This window comes from Artemia franciscana, chromosome 17, assembly GCF_032884065.1.
Source record: "Artemia franciscana chromosome 17, ASM3288406v1, whole genome shotgun sequence".
In the NCBI taxonomy this organism is placed as follows: domain Eukaryota; kingdom Metazoa; phylum Arthropoda; class Branchiopoda; order Anostraca; family Artemiidae; genus Artemia; species Artemia franciscana.
This window is the reverse complement of record NC_088879.1, coordinates 13,704,080-13,728,492: the sequence shown is the minus strand read 5'-3', so window position 1 is coordinate 13,728,492 and position 24,413 is coordinate 13,704,080. Positions and strand designations below refer to the sequence as shown.

The following is a 24,413-nucleotide window of genomic DNA, read 5'->3' as shown; positions in this document are numbered from 1 at the left end:
AACTCATCTAAGTAATCATCAGTTTTAAGAACGCTTTAAATCTGTCTTTATTTGCTTATCTATTTGTGTATTGGCTATATGTTGAATAAAATTTAAACATAGTTGAAGTATATTCTAGAAAAAAAAAGTATTGGCTCTAATGCAGAATTACTCCACCTCATAAAGAAACCCTATAAAATTCTGAGATGAAGTTTACAATTTCTAAATTACTTACTTGTATCTTTATTAAAAGTTCTTCACTTTTACCCCTACCCCCTATTGCGATAAATTACAGGCCACATTATATGTTTACCTATCATTTTCCGTTTCTTAGTTTCGGTAATGTTGCATTTTTTGCTGCTGGATCTTTTTGAAAAAAGGAGTGACCCGTGGACCAATGCATGGAAAGTACACAAGTTATGCGATATATTTTCACATTAGAGGGGGGGGATAAAATAGCAATAATTGCTTTTTTAAGAATTATATGATATGTCTGTTTAGAATTTTTTTTAAGCTGTTTTACGATTTTACAGTTTTTACTTCTGAGGAGTAGTAATTCAGCATTGGCTCTGAAGTATTTGGTCTAGGATATTTCAGAATATTTGTAATTTAAGGGCATTAGTCTTTGTTGTTCAGGATTTTTCTTATGAAGATAACAAACTAAAAGTAAATTTTGTGCTTTATAGTTGTATTTAAATAATTAATTAGGAAATTGAATCTTTCCAATAATGTCTTACCGTTTCCAAATACCTCCTTAGAATATTGGCTTACTGCCTTAAGTTATTTATGTTGTGAAGATTTAGATTTATCGAGATGCTTATTGTTGGCTACAAAAAGTTTTTCCCATTTTTCTTTCTTTTCATTGTGTGTGTTTTTAGTTTATGATTACTTCTGTGTCTAATTTGTAGCTATATACCCTGGTTTGATTTATATTTTCACCTCTAAATTTGACTGTGTTTTCTTCAGATTATTTCTGAATTGAGCAATTCTTTGCAGGACAGTCGCTGTGCAGTCAGTGTACACTTTCATTTCTTTGCTGGGCACAAGGAGGTGTTAGTAGAGGGGATTGTGATGGTCCTTCGTGGCTATATTCATGTTGTCATAAAGACCTAAAACGGGCTGGAAGACCTTTTCGACCAACTTTTCGGTTTTTAGAAAGTAGTGAGGAAGATAGTGATGAAGATCAACGGTTTGAAAGAAATGAAATTGGTAAGATCTCGTTATTTCAGCAAAGGGAGATAGAACCATTATCAAGCATTTTAATAATTAATATTTAGAACGACCAAACATGAAAGGGCGAACGTTTTAATATCTTAGAGGAAACCCACTAACGATCCAGTCATAAGTTTCAAAAATAATCTGTAGTTTTTATTATATGCTTGAATTCCACTTATTAAGGCTACCTTTTTAGAAGAAATCCACAAATATAAAGCTAAGAAAGGGATAGAACCGAATATTAAACCTGAAGATTCGGTGGCAATTTTCAAAACTGCTCCCAAGTTGCCAATGTCTTTATATAAACGTTAATTGTTGTTTAGTACTACTTTTATATGAGAGGTGTGCATATATTACGAAAAAATAAGTGATATAGTTTACGACTAAAAAGAAGAATAGCAAAGAAAACTTGAGAATCCTGATCTAAAACCGATTGGCATCCGCATTCTCTTAGAATCCTAGAACTTTCTTAGATTCTTTCTCTTAGAATCTCTACTCTTAGAATCCGTATTTCTCACCATTTTGACCCCTTGTGCCAAAATTTGATCAGTTAAAATAAATGTTTCGCTGTGCGCAAAGGAAGAAGTAGTTATTTTGCTGCGGTGTAGTCTCTTGTCAAAAATTTTGTGGTAATGAACTTTGAGTAAAGAGCAACACGGCTCAATAGTAACCATATTAGGAAATTTGAAAGGAAATTTGATATCAATAGATATATGAAAAATCGACTTATATAAGATACTAGCTGTTGGGGTGGCGCTTCGCGCCACCCCAACACCTATTTGGTGGGGGCGCTTCGCGCCCCCCCCCCAAGCCCCCCCGCGCGCGTAAGTCGTTACGCGCCATATTAGTTACGCGCCATTGTAGTTGTGTCCCTTTGTCCCACCTGTGAATATAGATAGATATATTATATATATGTTTTTAACTACGTAAAACTTGCGAACATACAACATTCTTTGCTGTCCCATTGTCTGTGCATATAAATAGATTGTCAGGTTTACCGACTCTTGAACATGCAACATATAATGGTCCATGGGAAAACAATCCGTATTCAGATCTATACCTCATGATTCTAATGATTACCCTTGAGCTTTGTTGATGGTGATTGCTAATCGAACATTCCCTGTCCCGGTGTCCCGGTCGTCATTTATATCCCCCTGTGCCCCCCGGCGTCCCCGTTGTAGTTGTGTCCCTGTGTCCCGGTCGTCATTTATATTTTTTACTTATGTCCTGGTCATTATGGCTTATGTATGGTCATTTATATTCCCTGTGTCCCGGTCGTCATTTGTATCCCGGTGTCCCGGTCTGTATATACATTCGTTTTTTAGTTTTGTTTTTCTCCTTTATTTTTTTCCTTTTTTATTTTTTTTCTTTTCGCCCCCCCCCAAGCCCCCCCGCGCGCGTAAGTCGTTACGCGCCATATTAGTTACGCGCCATTGTAGTTGTGTCCCTATGTCCCACCTGTGAATATAGATAGATATATTATATATATGTTTTTAACTACGTAAAACTTGCGAATATACAACATTCTTTGCTGTCCCATTGTCTGTGCATATAAATAGATTGTCAGGTTTAACGACTCTTGAACATGCAACATATAATGGTCCATGGGAAAACAATCCGTATTCAGATCTATACCTCATGATTCTAATGATTACCCTTGAGCTTTGTTGATGGTGATTGCTAATCGAACATTCCCTGTCCCGGTGTCCCGGTCGTCATTTATATCCCCCTGTGCCCCCCGGCGTCCCCGTTGTAGTTGTGTCCCTGTGTCCCGGTCGTCATTTATATTTTTTACTTATGTCCTGGTCATTATGGCTTATGTATGGTCATTTATATTCCCTGTGTCCCGGTCGTCATTTGTATCCCGGTGTCCCGGTCTGTATATACATTCGTTTTTTAGTTTTGTTTTTCTCCTTTATTTTTTTCCTTTTTTATTTTTTTTCTTTTTTAGTTTATTTAGATTTTTAGATTTTTTAGTTTTTTTATTAGTTTTTAGTTTTTTTTTCTTTTTAGTTTTTTTGTAGTTTTTACCTTCTTTTTAGTTTTTTTAGTTTTTTTTTTTACTTATGTCCTGGTCGTCATTTATACTCCCTGTGTCCCGGTGCTTTGTTGATTGCTAATCGAACATTCCTTTTGTCCCGGTCGCTTTCTCTTTGAGTGTCGTCATACCTGGTTGGTGGGGGCGCTTCGCGCCCCCCCAAGCCCCCCCGCGCGCGTAAGTCGTTACGCGCCATATTAGTTACGCGCCATTGTAGTTGTGTCCCTATGTCCCACCTGTGAATATAGATAGATATATTATATATATGTTTTTAACTACGTAAAACTTGCGAATATACAACATTCTTTGCTGTCCCATTGTCTGTGCATATAAATAGATTGTCAGGTTTACCGACTCTTGAACATGCAACATATAATGGTCCATGGGAAAACAATCCGTATTCAGATCTATACCTCATGATTCTAATGATTGCCCTTGAGCTTTGTTGATGGTGATTGCTAATCGACCATTCCCTGTCCCGGTGTCCCGGTCGTCATTTATATCCCCCTGTGCCCCCCGGCGTCCCCGTTGTAGTTGTGTCCCTGTGTCCCGGTCGTCATTTATATTTTTTACTTATGTCCTGATCATTATGGCTTATGTATGGTCATTTATATTCCCTGTGTCCCGGTCGTCATTTGTATCCCGGTGTCCCGGTCTGTATATACATTCGTTTTTTAGTTTTGTTTTTCTCCTTTATTTTTTTCCTTTTTTATTTTTTTTCTTTTTTAGTTTATTTAGATTTTTAGATTTTTTAGTTTTTTATTAGTTTTTAGGTTTTTTTTTTCTTTTTAGTTTTTTTGTAGTTTTTACCTTCTTTTTAGTTTTTTTAGTTTTTTTTTTTACTTATGTCCTGGTCGTCATTTATACTCCGTGTCCCGGTGATTTGTTGATTGCTAATCGAACATTCCTTTTGTCCCGGTCGCTTTCTCTTTGAGTGTCGTCATTTATTTTTTTCTTTTTTAGTTCTTACCTTTTTTAGTTTTTTTTAGTTTTTTAGATGAAAATTTTTTTTAGTTTTTTTCTTTTTTTTCTTTTTAGTTTTTTATTGGTTTTTACCTTTTTTTTAGCTTTTTTAGTTTTTTTTCGTTTTTTCTTTTTAGTTTTTTTTTTAGTTTTTATCTTTTTTATTTTTTTTTTATTTTTATTCTTAATTTTATTAGTTTTCTTTTTCTCTTCTATTTTTCAGTTTTTTCCTTTTTTTTAGTTTTTTTTTTAGTTTTTAGTTTTTTTTAGTTTTTTACCTTTTTTTAGTTTTTTTTTAGTTTTTTTAGTTTTTTAGCCTTTTTATTTTTTTTTATTAGTTTTTAGTTTTTTTGTAGTTTTTGCCTTTTTTTAGTTTTTTCAGTTTTTTTTTTAGTTTTTAGTTTTTTACCTTTTTTAGCCTAAAATTTTATTAGTTTTCTTTTTCTCTTCTATTTTTCAGTTTTTCCTTTTTTTTTAGTTTTTTTTTTAGTTTTTAGTTTTTTTAGTTTTTTACCTTTTTTTAGTTTTTTTTAGTTTTTTTAGTTTTTTAGCCTTTTTGTTCTTTTTTTATTAGTTTTTAGTTTTTTTGTAGTTTTTGCCTTTTTTTAGTTTTTTCCATGACGTCACCTGATCCATCCACAGATCCACACACAGACAACTTATTTTTATATATATAGATATTAAGTTTAGTGTTACCCATCAAAGCCTGCGAACCTTCGAAGATTTGCCTGATTTTCGAAAAAGGGAATAAACAGCTCCTAAAAACCAAATGAAATTACAAAGTCCTTAAAAGTCTCAATAATCAGATTCAGCGTGTCGGAACACCTTATTGTAGAGGTTACAAGCTCTATCTGCAAAGATGTAGAAATTTGTATTTTTTGCAAGAAGAAAGATCACGGAGGCATGTTTATTTAGTTTTTTTTTTCCCCAGGGTTGATTGCATCGAACCAATGGTTCTTGAACACGGGTAGAGAGCTCATTCGAACGAAAATTAATAATTCTAGTGTCCTTTTTGAGTGATCAAAAATATTGGAGGGCAACTAGCCTCCTTCCCACGCCCTTTTCCCCCAAAAATCGTCCAATCAAATTTTGAGACAGTCATTCTGTTCAGCATAATTGAAACGTCCAATAACTATACCTTTTGAGGTAACATGACGCCACACAGCCCCTGGAGAAAAGTCTTTTAAGTTTTCCCATTGTTTACGTATAGTATATGTTATTGGGGAGTTTACATACTTTTTTCGGCGGGGCGATGGTGAATTTTCTGCTGGGGGGATTTTCCACGGGAAACATTTTCAATGGGAAGGTAAGTTTCCTGTGGGTGAACTTTCAGGGAAAATTTATGTAAAGTTCTTTTTATTTGTCTTACTTTCGCTGTGCCGACTCAATTTTACGTGTGGAGATGTTGAGAATAATTGTCCGGAGTTAATGTTCACCGGGGTTGAATTTTCTAGAGGACCTTTCCCCAGGAAGGTGGGATTAAAAAAAGCAAGTTTTTTTCCAACTAAAAGTAAGGAGCAACATTAAAGCTTAAAATGAACAAAAATTATTACTCACATGAAGAGGATTGCTCTCCCTCAACACCTCGCTGTTTACGCTAAAGTTTGAATCTTGTCTTAATTCTTTAATAACGGTCCTGAAACACAAAGGCCGTTTGAACAGAACAATCAGAAGTTTTTTTTTTAAAGGGCTAAAAAACTTGAGTGTAAAGAGTGAGCTGCTGAGGAGGGAGAAACTCTCCTCATTTATGTAATAATTTTTGTTCGTTTTAAGTTTTAATGTTGCTCGTTAGTTTCAGACGAAGAAACTTGTTTTTTTTTAATCTAACTACTTTATAGTGACGCTATATTGTTATTTCCGTTCAAGTGATTCCCCTCCCAAGATTTTACGAGCAACGGTTCAGTATCATCACCCATAGAAAGAAAGGAAAAGAAAGGATACTCCAGTTCTTTTCCTGTAGAAGAGGAAATTTTTCCTTGGATGAGTAGCTTTAAATCTCTCATTGAGGATATTTGAAAATTTGAAAATTTCAAAGGCGTACTTGTCATTTACATAGAAAATCTACGACAGATCCGGAAATTTGAACTCCTCGTCTTGAAAAAAAAAAATCGTTTTGGCATCATTAAAAGTAATATATCTTCTTTTTGTTTAATTTTATTCTGCCAATGCTGTCAGACTACTGGAAGACTGCAGAGAGGTGTTTAATAATTCGTTTAAAAGCTATTACTTATTTCCATGTGACCCTTTATAAATTCCTACTTCAAACTTCATTTTCAAGCACCAAAAATAGCAGGTTTGTTTTCATTTCTATAGTCAAAAGGTTGAGAACCGAACAGAAGCATTATTGTAATCTTTATGGCTGGAAAGAATTAAACGGAGGTACTCAATCCACTCTCTGGTATTTTTCACCTCCCAGCCCCCATAGTAAATGAAAAAAAATGAGAATTAAGATTTTTTTTTCTTTTCATGAAAATAACTGAATTCTACTTGCAAATATACTGAACTCATTAGAACAGAAATACACATTTTTAGTCTCTTTCAAATTCATATAAGAGATTGTGCCCAAGAAGTCTCATTTTATACCACAGAAAAACAATTTTGGTAGATGTCAGTGAGTAAAAAATTTTGAGGTAACCGATTGACTAAAAATTATTTAAAACTTTTACGTAAGATTTCCCCTTCTCTAAATACCTACCCCCCACAAAAAAAAAGAATATCAAGTGTTTCTTTTTGAAGAACAGAAAAAAATAATACTAATTACAAACATTAAGTTTCCCTGGTGGAAGTAAAGATTAAAGTTGAAACATACAACAAACAAAAATATTGTTTGACAGCTTATGCGACATATCCGTAAAACTAGGTCTAATAAACCAATATGCTTTTCTGTATTTGTAGAACTTTGAAAAGCTTGTACTTTAATAAAAAAACGACATAAAAAAAAGAATGTTGCTTTGGGAGCAAAATGGTCTTTAAGAAACCTTTAGAAAATTCAGCTCTCGATAGGTTTTTTTTACCGGTCCTTCAGCTCTTAAAGTTGTAAAAGTGAAAACACTTGAAATTTATTTTTTTATATACAATTCTTATATATTTTTATATATTTTTTTATCTATATGTTCGGAAAATTATGAGCTAAAGAGGAGGACTGACTGCTCTCCAATCACTTTTGACTCTTAAAAAGGGCACTAGAACTTTGAATTTCTAATCAAATTAGCTCTTTTAAAATATCAATGATATTACTTGCTATGATAGAGCAGCGGTGCCTATGATACTGCTGATATGCCCTTATAATACTTGCATGCGCATATTTTTTTCGTTTAAGTGAAACTCCCCCTCAACGTTTCAACTTAATGCCCTTAGTGTCATTAATTACAGTAACCATAGACGTAGTATCAGAAGTATACACATAGTGTCTTCTGGCTACTTCAAAATCTGTCACAACTTACCCTGAAATGTCTAACTTAATAATGTAAGCCAGTATTATGATATTGCTTTCTAATCATATTGACAATCTACATGATCATAGTTCGTTTTGATTCAGTTCAGCATCAGCCTAAATATTCCTTGTAAGCTCCACCTTAATACCCTTAGCTTGTGTAGTAGCAACAGTTGTAGTAGCAGCAGTAGCATTAGCAGCACTATGCACAGAGCACCTTTTTTTTCAATACCCCCTTCAACACACGATGAAATTTTTAAATTAATACTATCAACCAGTCCTGAAGAATTGCTCATAGGTCCTTTTGGCAACCTTGGTGGGTATATTGTGTTTCTATTTATTTCAATACAGCTACAATATTGCCCAAAGTTTTCGCCTTAATACCTTTATGTTTATTAGTAGTAGTAATATCACCAGTAGTTATAGTAGTAGCAGTAGGAGTAGATTTAGTAGTAGTATGCTTATCTTCAGTATCAGTAGTAGTAGTAGCCTTAACAATAATAGTAAAAGTAGAAGTAGTTGTAGGAGTAGAAGCAGTAGTATTATTATGCAAATATTGTCTTTTGGTTAGTTCTACATCCTCCACAACGAGCGTTTAAGTTTTAATTTCACACACGAAACTGTTCCTTGGATATTGCTGATATGCCCTTTTGACAGCCTGCATAAGGATGGAAGGTTGTCTTCCGTGCAACAAAAATTTTCAGAAATATTCTCTGTAAATTTCACCTTCGTACCCTCAGGTATAGCCGTAATAGTAATCACAGCAGTAGTATAACTACTCAACTTAATATAATTAGCCATCTATAATTAGCAATGATATTGTCGATTCGCACTTTTAATAACCTGTATATTCATATACTTCTTGAAATTTTCATCTTAATGCTCTTAACCTTACAAATAGCTGTGATAGAAGTAGTAACTGTAGCAATAGTAACAGTAGTGGTAGAACAAGTAAATGTTGCAGTAGCAGTGGTATTAGTGGTAGTGTGCCCATATTACCTTTGATCAATTGATCTCCCCCTTTAAGTATACTCTAAGAGTTCTAACTAAATATACAAATCAATTTTTAGGATACGCTGCTTTTGCAATATAAATGCACATGTATCGTTTGTTAGTTCGAATTTGCCACCAATATTCTCTCAAATTTTACCTTAATAATACTATTATCACAGTAGTTTAAGAGTTTCGATGTTAGTAAAAGTAGTTGCAGTGTTAGTCTTTTATTAGTAGTAGTAGTAGCAGTAGTTGTAAAAAGGAACCATTTTACTTTCGCAATTAAAACAGCATTAAGAGACTACTAAACTGATAAGCTTAAGGCTAAATCATTGATCTCACTTGCCATATAATCAAAAAGTATTAATATAAATCTTTAGCCTAACTGCGGAAATGTAATTTAACATTATGTGAAATCAAACATTGATAAACCAAATATATACTAAAGAAATTTTATTATTCCTTTTACTTATTTACAGGGACTCTCACGCTGTGATACAAATACTGAGGTTAGATCATCAATTATAAACATTACAATGACATCCTCACTTATGATTTATGCACAAAAGGCTATAAAACACACCAAATAAAGTGAATTCAAATCATATAAAAACATCCTAAAACACCTTGTTTCATCTACTGTAAAAGATATCTAGAGCCATTTATGTTGCTATTCAACATATATAATAGAATGTTTTTGTTTTCAAGAAAGTTCCGAAAGTCTGCACATATAGAAAAAAAATGATGAGTAAGTTTTTTTGGGTTAATTTTATAGGCAAATGTTGCGTATCATAGGCAGCGCAATAGCGCTGCCAAGGCAAAGAACGATGTTTGCACAATGTATTATTTGTTTATTTATTTATTATTATTTAATTTGTTTGGTTTGTTTGTTTGTCTTAGACTAGGACACTTCATATCGAAGGAGTTGACGTAGAAACTTAAAAAAAAGGCTCATTTAATCGGAAATCGAAAGGGCTAGTGTTCTTTTTAATAGTCGAAAGTGATTGGAGGGCAACTAACCCCCTCTCACGTCCACCATTTCCCCAAACACATCCAATCAAAATTTTGAGATAGCCATTTTGTTCAACATAGTTGAAAGGTCTGGAAATTATGTCTTTAAGGATGACACGCCCCACAGCCCCCGGGGCAGAGGTTGTAAGTTACGCCCTGGGAGCATATAAGGTTTTTATGGAAAGTGATGTCGTAGAAATTTCAAAAAGGGCTAATTCGATTCAAAATTGACAGGACCAGTGCCCTTTTTAATAGTCAAAAGTGATTGGAGGGTGAATCCCCCCATACCCATCATTTCCCAAAATACTTCCGATCAAAATTTTTATGTGGCCATTTTGTTCAACGTATTTGGAAGGTATGGAAATTATGTCTTTGAGGATGACAACCTCCCCTGGACAGTCCTCAGAACATGGGTTGTAAGTTATACCCTTGGGGCATATAGGGTTTTTGTAAAAAGTGTTGTCGTAGAAACTTCAAAAACGGCTCATTTGATTGGAAATTGAGATGACTAGTGCCCTTTTTATTAGTTGAAAGTGATCGTAGGGCCAATGCCCCCCCCCCGTGCACTGATCGTTTCCCCAAACACTTCCAATTAAAATTTTGAGATAGTAATTTTGTTCAATGCAGTTGAAAGTTCCAGAAATTTTTTCTTTGAGGATAGTAAATCCCCCTCCCCCCAACTCTCAGGGCAAGGGTTGTCAGTCATGCCCTGGGGGCATATAAGGTTTTTACGACAGCATATAGAAAGTGCTGTCGTAGAAACTTCAAAAAGGGATCATTCGATTGGAAATTGAGAGGACTAGTGCCCTTTTTATTAGTCGAAAGTGATCGTAGGAGAAATACCCCCCATACTCAGCATTTCCCAAAACACCTCCGATCAAACTTTTGATATAGCCATTTCGTTCAACATAGTTGAAAGGTCTGGATACCCCCCCCCCCCCCCCCGACAGCCCTCAGGACAAGGGTTGTAAGTTTTGACCTCGGGGTGAGCAAGCTTTTTATGTAAAAGGTTTTCGTAGAAACTTCAAAAAGGGCTCATTCGATTGGAAATTGAGAGAACTAGTGCCCTTTTTATTAGTCGAAAGTGATGGTAGGACAAATGTCCCCCCTGCGCACCGATCATTTTCCCAAACACTTCCAATAAAAATTTTGAGATGGCAATTTTGTTCAACGTGGTTGGAAGGTCCAGAAATTATGTATTTGAGGATGACAATTCCCCTAGCTCTCAGGGCAAGGGTTTTAAGTCATGCTCTGGAGGCGTATAAGGTTTTTGTAGAAAGTGATGTCGTAAAAACTTCCAAAAGCTCATTTGAGCTTTCATTTAAGCTTCCATGGCTCATTTGATTCAAAACTGAGAGGGCTAGTGCCCTTTTTAGTTATCGAAAGTGATCAGAGGGTGAGTCCCACCCTTGCCCATCATTTCCCCAAACACTTCCGGTCAAAATTTCGATGTGGCCATTTTGTTCAACGTAGTTGAAAGGCCTTGAAACTATGTCATTGAAGATAACCCCCCCCCCTCGATAGTCCTCAGGAAAAGGGTTGTAAGTTATGCCCTTAGGGCGTATAAGGTTTTCCTTAAAAGGGTGGTCCTAGAAACTTCAAAAAAGGCTCATTCGATTGGAAATTGAGGTGACTAGTGTCCTTTTTCTTAGTCAAAAGTGATCGCAGGGTGAATGCCCCACACCCCGCACACCGATCATTGCCCAAAACACTTCCAATCCAAATTTTGAGATAGCAATTTTTTTCAACGTAATTGAAAGGTCCAAAAATTATGTCTTTGAGGATGACGAATCCCCCAATCCTCAGGGCAAGGGCTGTAAGTCATGCCCTGGGGCATATAAGGTTCTTTTAGAAAGTGTTGTCATAGAAACTTCAAAAAGGGATCATTCATTTCGAAATTGAGAGGGCTAGTGCCATTTTTAATAATCGAAAGTGATCAAAGGGTGAATGCCCCCCATACCCATCATTTCCTCGAACACTTCCGATCAAAATTTTGATGTAGCCACTTTGTTCAACGTAGTTGAAAGGTCTGGAAATTATGTCTCTGAAGATGAAAACCCCACCCCCATCCCCGACAGCCCTCAGGACAAGGATTGAAAGTTATGATCTTGGGATGTATAAGGGTTTTATAAAAAAAACGTTGTCGAAGAAACTTCAAAAAGGGCTTATTCGATTGGAAATTGAGAAATCTAGTGCTATTTTTATTAGTCGAAAGCGATCTTAGGGCTAATGCTCCCTCCCTGCGCACTGATCATTTTCCCAAACGCTTCTAATAAAAATTTTGAGATAGCAATTTTGTTCAACGTTGTTGGAAGGTCCAGAAATTACGTTTTTGAGGATGACATATCGCCCCAGCCATCAGGGTAGGGGATGTAAGTCATTTTCTGGGTATGTATAAGGTTTTTTTTATAGAAAGTCTGGTCATATAAACTTTGGAGGGGGCTCATTGAATTGTTAATCAAATGCTCTAGTGCCCTTTTTGAGAGTCAAATTGATCGAAGGGAAGCTATCCCTTCCCCACACATGTTATATTTTCCTGAACTATATCTAATAGGAATTTTGAGATAGCCGTTTATTTAAAATTGTCTAAATATCATATAATAAGGCTTTTGGGGTTGAAACAAACCCCAGAGTCTGGGGGCCAGGGCTGCAAGTTATGCCCCGGGGGCATTTAAGGTTTTTATGGAAAGAATGGTTATATAAACTTTAGAGGAGACTCATTTGGTGGGAAATTTGAAGTTCTAATTCCCTTTTAAAAATAAAAAATGATGGAGGGAAGCTAGTCCCAGGGTGGACAGGGTTTTAAGTCATGCCCTGGGGGTATATAAGGCTTTCATGGATTGGGTGGTCGTGGTAAACTTTAGATGGGGCTCGTTCGATTTGAAGTTGGAAGTTACAGTGCCCTTTTTAAGAGTCAAAATTGATTTGAAAGTAACTTCCCCCCCACGTTCATCATTTCCCCAAAAATATTCAATCAAAATTTGGAGATAGCAATATTACTCATTGTAGTTGAAGGGTCTGGAAATCATGTCTATGAGGAAGACATCCCCACCCCCGCTGCTCTCAGAGCAAGGGTTGTAAGTTATGCCCCGGGTGCATATAAGGTTATTATAGAAAGGGTGGTCGTATATACTTCGGAGGGGACTTGTTGGATTGGTAATCTGGATTTCTAGTGCCATTTTTAAGAGTCAAAGTGATCAGAGTGCAGTTATACCCCCCCCCCCCTCCCACAAACGTGCAAACACGTCCTGTTTTCCCGGGATGCATCCAATAGATATTTTGCAGTAGTCTTTTGGTTCAAAATAGTCAAAAGAACATATAACAAGGTTTTTGAGGTTGATCCAAACTACCAGAGCCTGAGGGCGAGAGTTGTAAGATATGCCCCGGCATTTAAGGTTCATATAGAAAGGATGGTTGTATAAACTCTAGAGGTGGTTCATTTGGTTGAAATTGGAAGTTCTAATTCCCCTTTAAGATTCAATAGTGATGGAGGTTGACCATTTGCCCCCCCCCCACCGCAACTACCCCTCTTTTCACCAAATATATCTGACAGAAATTGTGAGATGTCAATTTTGTTTAAAATAGTCCAAAAACATATAACAGAGCCTCCAGGGTTAAGGGGACCCCCCAGAGCCACGGAGCACCCCCCAGAGCCCTGGAGCAAGGTCTTTAATCTATGCACTTGGGGGCAAATCAGGTTCTTATGGAATGGATGGTCATATTAAATCCAGTTGGGTCTTATTTAATTTTAAATTGGAAGTTATTGTGATTTGACTCCCCCTTCCACGCCTGTCATTTTCCATGAAAAACCTCTAAGTAAAGTTTTGAGACATCAATTTTCCATCATTGTTGAAAGGTTTAGTAATTATGCGTTTGGGGATGTCAAGCACCCCCCTCCTGGGGCTTCAGGACAAAGGCTGCAAGTTATGCAATTTCTTCTTGTTTATATAGAGTATATGCTATTGAGAAAAGGTATTCATGTTTGACTTCTACTTTCCCAAACTACGAAGGGCACTAATATAACTCTTTCTGGGAATATTGAGGGGAGTGTTGAATTACACCATAGCTTGTTATATGTATATGGGTTGTCAAAAGGGTGTAACTCAGGAATAACTGAGTATATTAATTTAAATGATAAGGTAGATGATCAATCAAACAGTTCGTGGTAACGAACTGTAGTAAGGAGCGACCCGGCTCAATAGTAATTGAAACTCTAAAAAAACGGAATTTTGATACCAATAGTTACATCAAAAGAATTGCATTTTAATGCTGATTTTAAATTTATAAATTTCATCATGTTTAGTCTTACCCGTCAAAAGTTACTAGCCTGAGAAAATTTGCCTTATTTTGGAAAAAAGGGGGAAACACCCCCCAAAAGTCATATACTCTTAAAGAAAATCACACCATCAATTTCGGCGTATCAGAGAACCCTACTGTAGACGTTTCAAGCTCCTGTCTACAAAAATCTGGAATTTTGCATTTTTTGCCTGAAGACAGATCACGGATGCGTGTTTATCTGTTTGTTTCTTACAAGGGAGGATCTTTCCATGGAGGAATTTATCATGAGGGAAGAAAATTTCCATGAAGGGAGCGCAGGTTTTTCTAGCATTATTTAAAAAGAAACAGTGAGAAAATAAATAAACAAATTTTTCACCCGAGTAGCATTAAAACTTAAAACTAACAAAATATTACGTATAAAAGAAGGTTTTCTCCTCCACAATACCTTGCTCTTTACGCTAAAGTATTTTAGTACTTTCAACTATTTATTGTACGGCCTTTGTGATTGGGGGTCATTCTTACAGATTTGGTATAAAATTCAAGCTTTAATGTAAAGAGCGAGGTATTGGCGAGGGGGCAAACCCCCTCATATACATAATAAAAATACACAAATATGGAAGTTCGTTACGTAAGTTAATTCGTAAGATACGTATGTTTATTACTAACAAAAACGTTCGTACAAAAATAATAAAAACTAGTTGCATTTTTTAGTAACCGAAAAATTGGAGGGCAACTAGGCCTCCTCCCCCACCCTTTTTTATTGAAATCATCCGATCAAAACTATGAGTAAGCCATTTAGCAAAACAAAAGTATACGAATTTTGTTTTAATTGTTCATGTGCGGTGAGACAAAATCAAAACATGCTTTAATTCAAAAACGTTCAGAAATTAAATAAAAAACAAGTTTTTTAACTGCAAGTCAGGAGCGACATTAAAACTTAAAACGAACAGAAATTATTCTGCATATGAGAGGGGTTGTCCCCTCTGCAACACCTCGCTCTTTTATGCTAAGGATTTTTTTGTTTTAAAAAATAGAGTCGTGAGAAAGAGTCAAACTTTAGTGTAAAGAGCGAGGCGTGGCGGAGGGGACAACCCTCTCATATGCGGAATAATTTCTGTTCGTTTTAAGTTTTAATGTCACTCCTTACTAGCATTTAAAAAAATTGTTTTTTTTATTTAATTGACCAAAAAGGCAATATTTGCACGCTACTACTACTACAACTACTGCTACTTCTACTGCTACTACAAGTATTATTGCTGCAACCACTACTATCACTAAAACTACCTTCTGTAGCGAGTACTACTAATGCTGAGGATATTGAAAAAAAAATATCTGAGAAAACGTTGAGGGCAAAGTTGAACTGAATCCAAACATACAATATGTACACGGACTGCTGATACGGGCGTATCAGCAATATTTTTTTGAACGGCTCATATCATATCAAGAGGAAATTTCAGGAGCATCGGGTTCAGCTGAACAAAAGGCAAAATGTACATGTTACTGCTGCTATTAATACTGCTGTTACTGCATTTTACTACTATTAATTTTACACTATTACTGCTACTACTGTTCCTACTACTACCACAACTACTATGATACTAGTAAAATTAAGGCAACGCATATGAAGGTTAAAATTTGACAGAAAATTGAGGAGGATTTAAACCAAATCAAAACATGCTATGCGTATGCAGATTGTCAAAAGGGCGTATCTCAAGAATTGATTTGAGTATTAAGCTGAAGCTTTCGGAGAATACTTAAAGGAGAAGATCAATTCAAAATATATGTATGTCACTACTAACACTAATACCACTGCTACTTTTTCTTATGCCACTACTGCTAGTAAATTACTCCAACTACTTCAATCGCAACAACTTGTAAGGCTTAAAGCATTAAGGTGAAAAGGGTGTCAAAAGCCCACATCAACAATATTTTTGGAACAACTTAACATGTCAATTTGAAACTTCCGGGGCATCATGAAAGCAATGCTCAACTGAACGAAAGACAATATGCACACGCTACTACCGATACTAATAATGCTGCTACTATTGCTAGTAAATTACTCCAACTACTTCAATCGCAACAACTTGTAAGGCTTAAAGCATTAAGGTGAAAAGGGTGTCAAAAGCCCACATCAACAATATTTTTGGAACAACTTAACATGTCAATTTGAAACTTCCGGGGCATCATGAAAGCAATGTTCAACTGAACGAAAGGCAATATGCACACGCTACTACCGATACTAATAATGCTGCTACTACTGCTAGTAAATTACTCTAACTACGTCAATCGCAACAACTTGTAAGGCTTAAAGCATTAAGGTGAAAAGGGTGTCAAAAGCCCACATCAACAATATTTTTGGAACAACTTAACATGTCAATTTGAAACTTCCGGGGCATCATGAAAGCAATGTTCAACTGAACGAAAGGCAATATGCACACGCTACTACCGATACTAATAATGCTGCTACTATTGCTAGTAAATTACTCCAACTACTTCAATCGCAACAACTTGTAAGGCTTAAAGCATTAAGGTGAAAAGGGTGTCAAAAGCCCACATCAACAATATTTTTGGAACAACTTAACATGTCAATTTGAAACTTCCGGGGCATCATGAAAGCAATGTTCAACTGAACGAAAGGCAATATGCACACGCTACTACCGATACTAATAATGCTGCTACTACTGCTAGTAAATTACTCTAACTACTTCAATCGCAACAACTTGTAAGGCTTAAAGCATTAAGGTGAAAAGGGTGTCAAAAAGGTGTCAAAAGTACACATCAACAATATTTTTGGAACAAATTAACATGTCAATTTGAAACTTCCGGGGCATCATGAAAGCAATGTTCAACTGAACGAAAGGTAATATGCACACGCTACTACCGATACTAATAATGCTGCTACTACTGCTAGTAAATTACTCCAACTACTTCAATCGCAACAACTTGTAAGGCTTAAAGCATTAAGGTGAAAAGGGTGTCAAAAGCCCACATCAACAATATTTTTGGAACAACTTAACATGTCAATTTGAAACTTCCGGGGCATCATGAAAGCAATGTTCAACTGAACAAAAGGCAATATGCACACGCTACTACCGATACTAATAATGCTGCTACTACTGCTACTGCTACTACTAATAAAACAACAACGCTGTAACTACTTTTATTGCCACCGAAACTCCTAAACTACTGTAATAAAAGTACTATTAAGACTAAGTCTATGAAGGTAAAATTTGAGAGAATATTGATGGTAAATTCGAACTAACAAACGATACTATGTGCATTTATATTGCAAAAATAGCGTATCTTAAAAATTGATTTGTATATTGAGTTAGAACTCTTAGAGTATACTTAAAGGGGGAGATCAATTGATCAAAGGTAATATGTGCACACTACTGCTAATACCACTGCTACTTCAACAATTACTTGTTCTACCACTACTATTACTATTGCTAAGGTTACTACTTCTATCGCAACTATTTGTAAGGTTAAGAGCATTAAGATGAAAATTTCAAGAAGTATATGAATATACAGGCTGTCAAAAGTGTGGATCGATAATATCAAGGCGATGGCTAATTATATTAAGTTGAGAAGCTATACTACTGCTGTTAGGTATACGACTATACCTAAGGGTATGAAAATGAAAGTTTCAAAAAATATTTTTGAAAATTTCTGTTGCACGGAAGACAACCTGCCATCCGTATGCAGGTTGTCAAAAGGGCATATCAGCAATATCTTAGGAACAGTTTCGTGTGTGAAATTAAAACTTAAACGCTTGTTGTTGGGGATGTTGAGCTAACCAAAAGACAATATTTGCATAATAATACTGCTGCTTCTACTCCTACAACTACTACTACTTTTACTATTATTGTTAATGCTACTACTACTACCAATACTGAAGCTGAGTATACTACTATTAAAACTACTCCTACTGCTGCTACTGTAACTACTGGTGCTATTACTACTACTAATAAACATAAGGGTATTAAGGTGAAAACTTTGGGCAATATTGTAGCTGTATTGAAATAAATAGAAACACACTATGCCCACAAAGGTTGCCAATAGGACCTATGAGCAAAGCTTCAGGACTGGTTGATAGTATTAATTTAAAAATTTCATCGTGTGTTGAAGGGGATAAAGGTGCTCTGTGTATAATGCTACTAATGCTACTGCTGCTACTACAACTGTTGCTACTACACAAGCTAAGGGTATTAAGGTGGAGCTTTTAAGGAATTGTATGTAAATTTAAATGAGCTTTTAAATTGTATGTAGAATTGTAATATAAAAATTGTATGTAAAAAATAAATTTTAAGTGTTTTCACTTTTACAACTTTAATAAATCAAATATTATTAACGTTTTGAGGAAAACATATCAGCATATGTATATTAAACTGAAAATTCACAGTCATTTGTATTTTGCTTCATTAAAGTGAAAATTACGTTCTGGCCTTGGGAAAGCATAGGGGCTTTAAGCCCTACTCATGTTCATTTCTGCTAATTTTGAGTTTGACTCGGTTATTTATTGTAATTTCGGTTTCGTTTTGGGTTTCATTTATTTATCCATGCTGATTTGTGGTAATTTTACGCTTGGTAGATTATTTTATTTTAGTTTTAGTTATTTTTGGTTTATTGGAGTTGTTTTCTTTTCTTTGAAAAACTTATTTTGTAAAAAAAAGTTTGTTTAATTAATACTATGAAGGAATAATTTTTCTTTTTAATTCACCTTAGACCTTTACTCCGGTAAAAATAAAATAAAACGAATTCTGATGGATGCTCATCATGTCGATGCTCAGGAAATCAATAAAGTAATTTAAATGATACGATAGTATGCTGGGTATAGACAGGGTCATTAATTTAAAAAAAGATTTTGCTTGGAAATTATTAGTTAATTGTGTAAATAGAAGAAAAATGGCAATAAATGTTCTTTTTATATACTATTTCGACCACCCTCCTCCTAAGAGTAACACGTGTGAAGTCATTTGAATGGAACTTTTTTTTTTACAGCTGCAACCTTGTTTCTGTCGCTAAAGGAAATTAGGGGGGAAAAATCCCCAGAGGCTCCGCCCTTCGAAATAGAAGCACTAATTGGGAGAGTGGAGGGATTTCGCAGTACTCTCCTAGATTTTGACTGCTTCAAATCAAATTAAAATAAAAAAAAAAGATGTCAGCATGGAAGTGTAATTCTTTTAGATTTCCGAGAGTACCAGAATTATAGGCAGCTCTACAGAGTTTATATGTCTTTGAGTCTCAAAATTAGCTAAATACTGACATGATTTTAGGTATTAAAGAGCACAGCACTCAGGTACCTAAGACCCAATTTTAGTCAGAGCATTGTCATTTGTGTTGGGCTATCGGAAAGAACATGAAGTTTTGTTCATCTCAATTATACAAACTCATTTTTACAGGTCCTTTCAGAATTAATCCTGCTCACCCACAGTTTTTGAGACATTTGGCAGCCCCTTCCCGGAACAAGATCCCAAGAGGTAGGAGCCAAACTATATTTTACGTACTTATTCATTTTTTTCCTCTAATAGGGATTCAACGGCTTATATCACAAAATAGTAATAATTATTCTCAATATTTTTATCTTTGCTACGGCATATAGGCAGTCTACCCTTTCTATCGCATATTCTCTTGTTTTATTTTTCTTTTCTTCCTTTCCTCCTTTTCTGTTCGCATCTTTTTGTTTTGGGCTGAACAAAAAAGTTCTTCTTCTAATATTTTAATAGCATTTTTAATTAATTAAAAACCTTACATTACACGTAAGTAGCTGTACCAAATTTGTACTATTAATATAATATAACCAATTAATATGTACCAAGTTTGCTCATTCGAGGAATCTGCACCGAGGTACTGCATTTTGCAAATATTTTACCAATAGGAAATTACTTTTAGGTTCAGGACTTGTCTACTGGGCACAAAAAGAATTATAATTGTTAGAAACATTTCCTGTGTTAATTACTATTGTCTGTTAACATGAAATTTCATTAGTTTGAGAGAAAGCCGAAGTTACCACTATTTATGTCCTTTCAATAGACTTAACGTTATGTGTATTTTGGAATCCAGGCATCTAAGGTGCTCTAATGATCTGACCATGTAAGGTCTAATGATACTTGATTACATAGTAGTAGTAGCATAATATATTTGAGACAAAAAACCCATAGGGCCATGGCCATAAAAAACATACGTAAAAAACATCAATCAATCTATTTTCTATTCATTCAATCAATCTATTTATTCAACAGATAAATTTACAACAAAAACACTTCAACATAGACTCACCCGTAAGGCGACACAAATACAATTAACAACATACAAATACAATTTAAGAATTTAATCAAAAACTTTTGATCAAAACGGTTAAAGCACAGAAAACAATTCGAAAACACTAATACAAACAAACAAACAAATCCATCACATAACACCCTCACGATGGGAATACCCACACGAATAAACCGCACCAGATTCTTAATGCTATTAAAACACCTATTTCCCAGAAATTCCCCCCCCCAGGCTCACCCCTCATCAAATCCAAAAAATTTCCTTTCTCAAGACCCTTAACCCTTCACACTTCCCCAGAGAATGCAATACTTCATTCTAACCCTTCCCAAAATCGTCGTCTTTCACACAGTAGCATAAAATTACCCCTCCAAGAAACTACCCACTTAATATCCTCCGTAGATCGCCTAGCTCTAAAATATAACTCCTCTCCCTGTGCCTCTTTTTACCCTAGAATACAAACCAAGAGAATTTGACGTTCTGGTCTGGCACCCCTGCTTCTGAATTTCTGGTCGACTAAAATAGAATATACCTGTTTGGACACCTCTCCTACTTACCTACCCTTACTACACCCTCTATTCCGTTCACCCTATTTTTATATCCTCTCTAAACTCATTGTTTGACCCCTGGCCCTAATTTTTAGCTAAATGTTATTTTGTTCTTTTTTTTTAGCTCCCTTTAAACCCATTTTTCCTTTTTCTTGGCTGAGAATACTTTGTATCTCTGAAGATTCCACTTAATGGTTAGGTTTGAAAATCCACGTCTGGGGAGAACTCATCAGGCTGGCTAGACGGCGAATTCTGACCGGCGTCCCCAGTTGGTTGAGACCCTTTTGGGTGGTCATCTCTTCTGAATAGTCGAAGAGGTTTTTTTTATCAGTTTAGTTCATGTTTTGTATTCAGAGAAACCAATTATAAGTTTCCTACCATTTACAGGTGCCTATGTTTTATCTCCTAACCTAAGTTCCATGTTTGGGAAGTTTCGATTGGATCTTTTGTTTTAGAAGGGTTACTTCTTCTAAATTTTTGTTAGGGAAGAAGATATCTGGGTGCGCGACTTTAAAGATTAATCCGGCTTTTGAGCATAGATAAAGCTACCGGTTCAGTTACACCCAAGGATCCGCCTCCCTCAACCTAGCATCCAGAATGGTGGTCTGAAGTGGCAAGTGAACAAAGTCCGAAGGAGATTTCCAACGAGAATTTTTCTTCTTCCCTGGGACGATTCGGCAGGCTATAAGGACATAACTATAAAAGCCGTAAAATGAATTTGATTAAACGGTCCAAACCAACGAGCCAAGGTTGCCCATATTGGGGCAAAAATGTGCAAATTCCATTCCCAAAAACAAAATTTATTGCTGTTTCTCTACCCCTTCTTATCGTTTTCAAACTTTAATGCATTATAGGAGTTTCTAATTTCTTTTTCAAACTTTTCTAATTTTTAACTGGTCGTCTATAAAGCTGGAATTTTTCGGAAGAATTCGTTTTTAGTTCAGTAGTTTCTAATAGTCTTTTACAGGACATAAAATCAACATATTTTGTTATAATATTCTAATTCTTTAAAATCTCAAATAAGCTTATTTTTCACTAAAATACTAGTTATTTCAGAATTCTACGAACATGAAAACATTTTCGTTTGTTGAAAACATTTTTTTCAAAATCAACATGAGTTATTGTCAAAGCGGGGCATTAAAAATAGGTTTTACTTCGGATTGTTCTTAAACTTTCCCTTACAAAATTTGTAATTTTGTCATACAAAAAGTCCATAATGCATGTTATCCTTGGCATCTTTGAGGATTTGTTGATGAAAAAATCCAATTATATATGAAATAGTATCTTATTTGAAATACAAATATATTTTAGAAACCTGACGGACATTAAACGAATTTAAGATGTACAGTGAATGTAATTTAGGGAAAGTCATATTATTGCTATTGTAATTTTTCTGCTGTAATACTGCAAATATTTTTAACTTTTTGTATGAAAGTATATTATCATTGCATTAGGAGTTCTGAATTAAGCCTTAAAGGCTCATTTCAAATTAAACTGTATCCTCTGGTTGATTTCTTCACGGAAAATCTCCCCGAGAAAATCTCCCCCCAAAATTTCTCCTCTAGAGATTTTGCCCTTATTCAAATTTTTCCAGCGTAAAATTCCCCCTCTCGCGAAAAATTATCTTCCCGGGAAATTCCCTCAGAAAATCCCCTCTCGCAGAAAACAACCCTAGGAAAATTCCCCTCCCCTTGCATGTAAAATTGAGTAGTTGTAGGAAAAGCAAAATAAATGAAAAAGAACGAAGAAAATGACCGCCCAAACACCCTGCCCGCTCGAAATGTGGAAGTGCGTACCACCATACCCTGATTCACACAAGGAAAAGTGTTTTTGTGAAGTTTGTTAGGTACTGTTTCTTAAAACAAAGATAGAATTAGGAAGGTATTTTTCAAACTCTAGGGGTTTGAAAAATTCCAATTGGTATACCTGGCAAAAGCGGAGACTGTAAAAACTTATTTTAATTATATTTTGCTTAAAATAAATACCATAAACGTGTTGAAAGGTACAACAAATAGAACTAAACCCAAAATGAAAATTTCCACGTCGCTAAAAAGATTTTGGCGAAAAAATATTTTGTGCACAAAAATAATGATTTTGGTAATTATTGTTAATTCTCTTATTCTTCAGGCTGGTCAATAAAAAAAAATTACCTAATAATCGTCAATCTGGCACCTTTTTCAGTTCGAATCCTTATAGGACTCTTTTTCTGCTCGTCTTAAATTTTAACACCATGGGACCAAGCTTGGCTCAGTGAAGGGTATTTCCGACATAAAAACGGTGTTATCGGAAGATTTATGAATAGTGGTGACTTGATTGATATCAAACCCCTATCAGGACCACTACCCTTCTCCAACTGTCAAACTTGATTTTGGCTTTTTTCCCCCTGTCCTTTGGTCTCTTAATTTTACTTTGAAAAGGAATAGAGAAAAATATATTAAGCGCGCTAGGAGAGAGGGGGGGGATCGTGAGTTGGCTAGATCGTTTTTTTCAGGCCAAGAAATGTTAGCATGCCATTTTCAGAAAGAATTATCACGACGTTTTCGAAAATATGTATATATATAGTCAGTCAACTTTTTCGATTTAATGCAAGGTTTGATAATGACATGTTTCGTTAGATAGGGTTTGGTTAGCTCAGGTTAGGTTTTTAGCCGATTTCTGATATTTAAAACCATATTTAACCTAACCTAAACAAACATAATCTAACCTAACTTAAACTTGTACCATCATAGCTTGCATAAGACTGAAAAAGCTGAATCGCAAAGGTAATTGAATCCAAGCAGAGAAAAATGAATTTCAGGTATTAACCGGTGAATGTCAACATTAACCAATATTTCTGATATTCACGGTATATATATATATATATATATATATATATATATATATATATATATATATATATATATATATATATATATATTTATATATAAAAATAAGTTGTCTGTGTGTGTGTGTGTCTGTCAAGTGACGTCATGTTTGTGTGTCGACTGACGTCATGTTTTCGACTGACGAAATTACAGACCGGGACATCGGGACACAAATGACGACCGGCACATAGGGAATATAAATGACGACCGGGACACTCAAAGAGAAAGCGACCGGGACACAAGGAATGTTCGATTAGCAATCACCATCAATAAAGCACCGGGACACAAATGACAACCGGGACACAGGGAGTATAAATGACGACCAGGACATAAGTAAAAAAAAAACTAAAAAAAAAAAAGGTAAAATTACAAAAAAAAATAAAAAGAAAAAAACAAACTAAAAACTAATAAAAAAACTAAAAAAGCTAAAAAACTAAAAAAAAATAAAAAAATGAAGAAAAAGAAAAATCAAGGAGAAAAACAAAACTAAAAAAAATAAACCTAAAAAAAAACTAAAAAGAAAAAAAGGACCGGGACACAGGGATACAAATGACGACCGGGACACAGGGAATATAAATGACGACCGGGACACAGGGACACAACTACATCGGGGACGCCGGGGGGCACAGGGGGATATAGAAATGACGACGGGGACACAGGGAATGTTCGATTAGCAATCACCATCAACAAAGCTCAAGGGCAATCATTAGAATCATGAGGTATAACTAAAAAAACTAAAAAAAAGGTAAAAAACTAAAAAAAAGACCAATTCAAAAACGAATGTATATACAGACCGGGACACCGGGACACAAATG

General features: G+C 35.3%; 1 protein-coding gene across 1 annotated transcript in view; it reads left to right on the top strand.

Moving 5' to 3' along the window:
- Positions 1-24,413, top strand: part of LOC136037884 (serine proteinase stubble-like) — a 62,582-nt gene that overhangs the window by 13,063 nt on the left and 25,106 nt on the right. The window contains exons 2-3 of the mRNA XM_065720739.1: positions 976-1,188; positions 19,313-19,390. Of these exons, the coding sequence (XP_065576811.1) occupies positions 976-1,188; positions 19,313-19,390 (291 nt within the window). The remainder of the gene's footprint in view (positions 1-975; positions 1,189-19,312; positions 19,391-24,413) is intronic.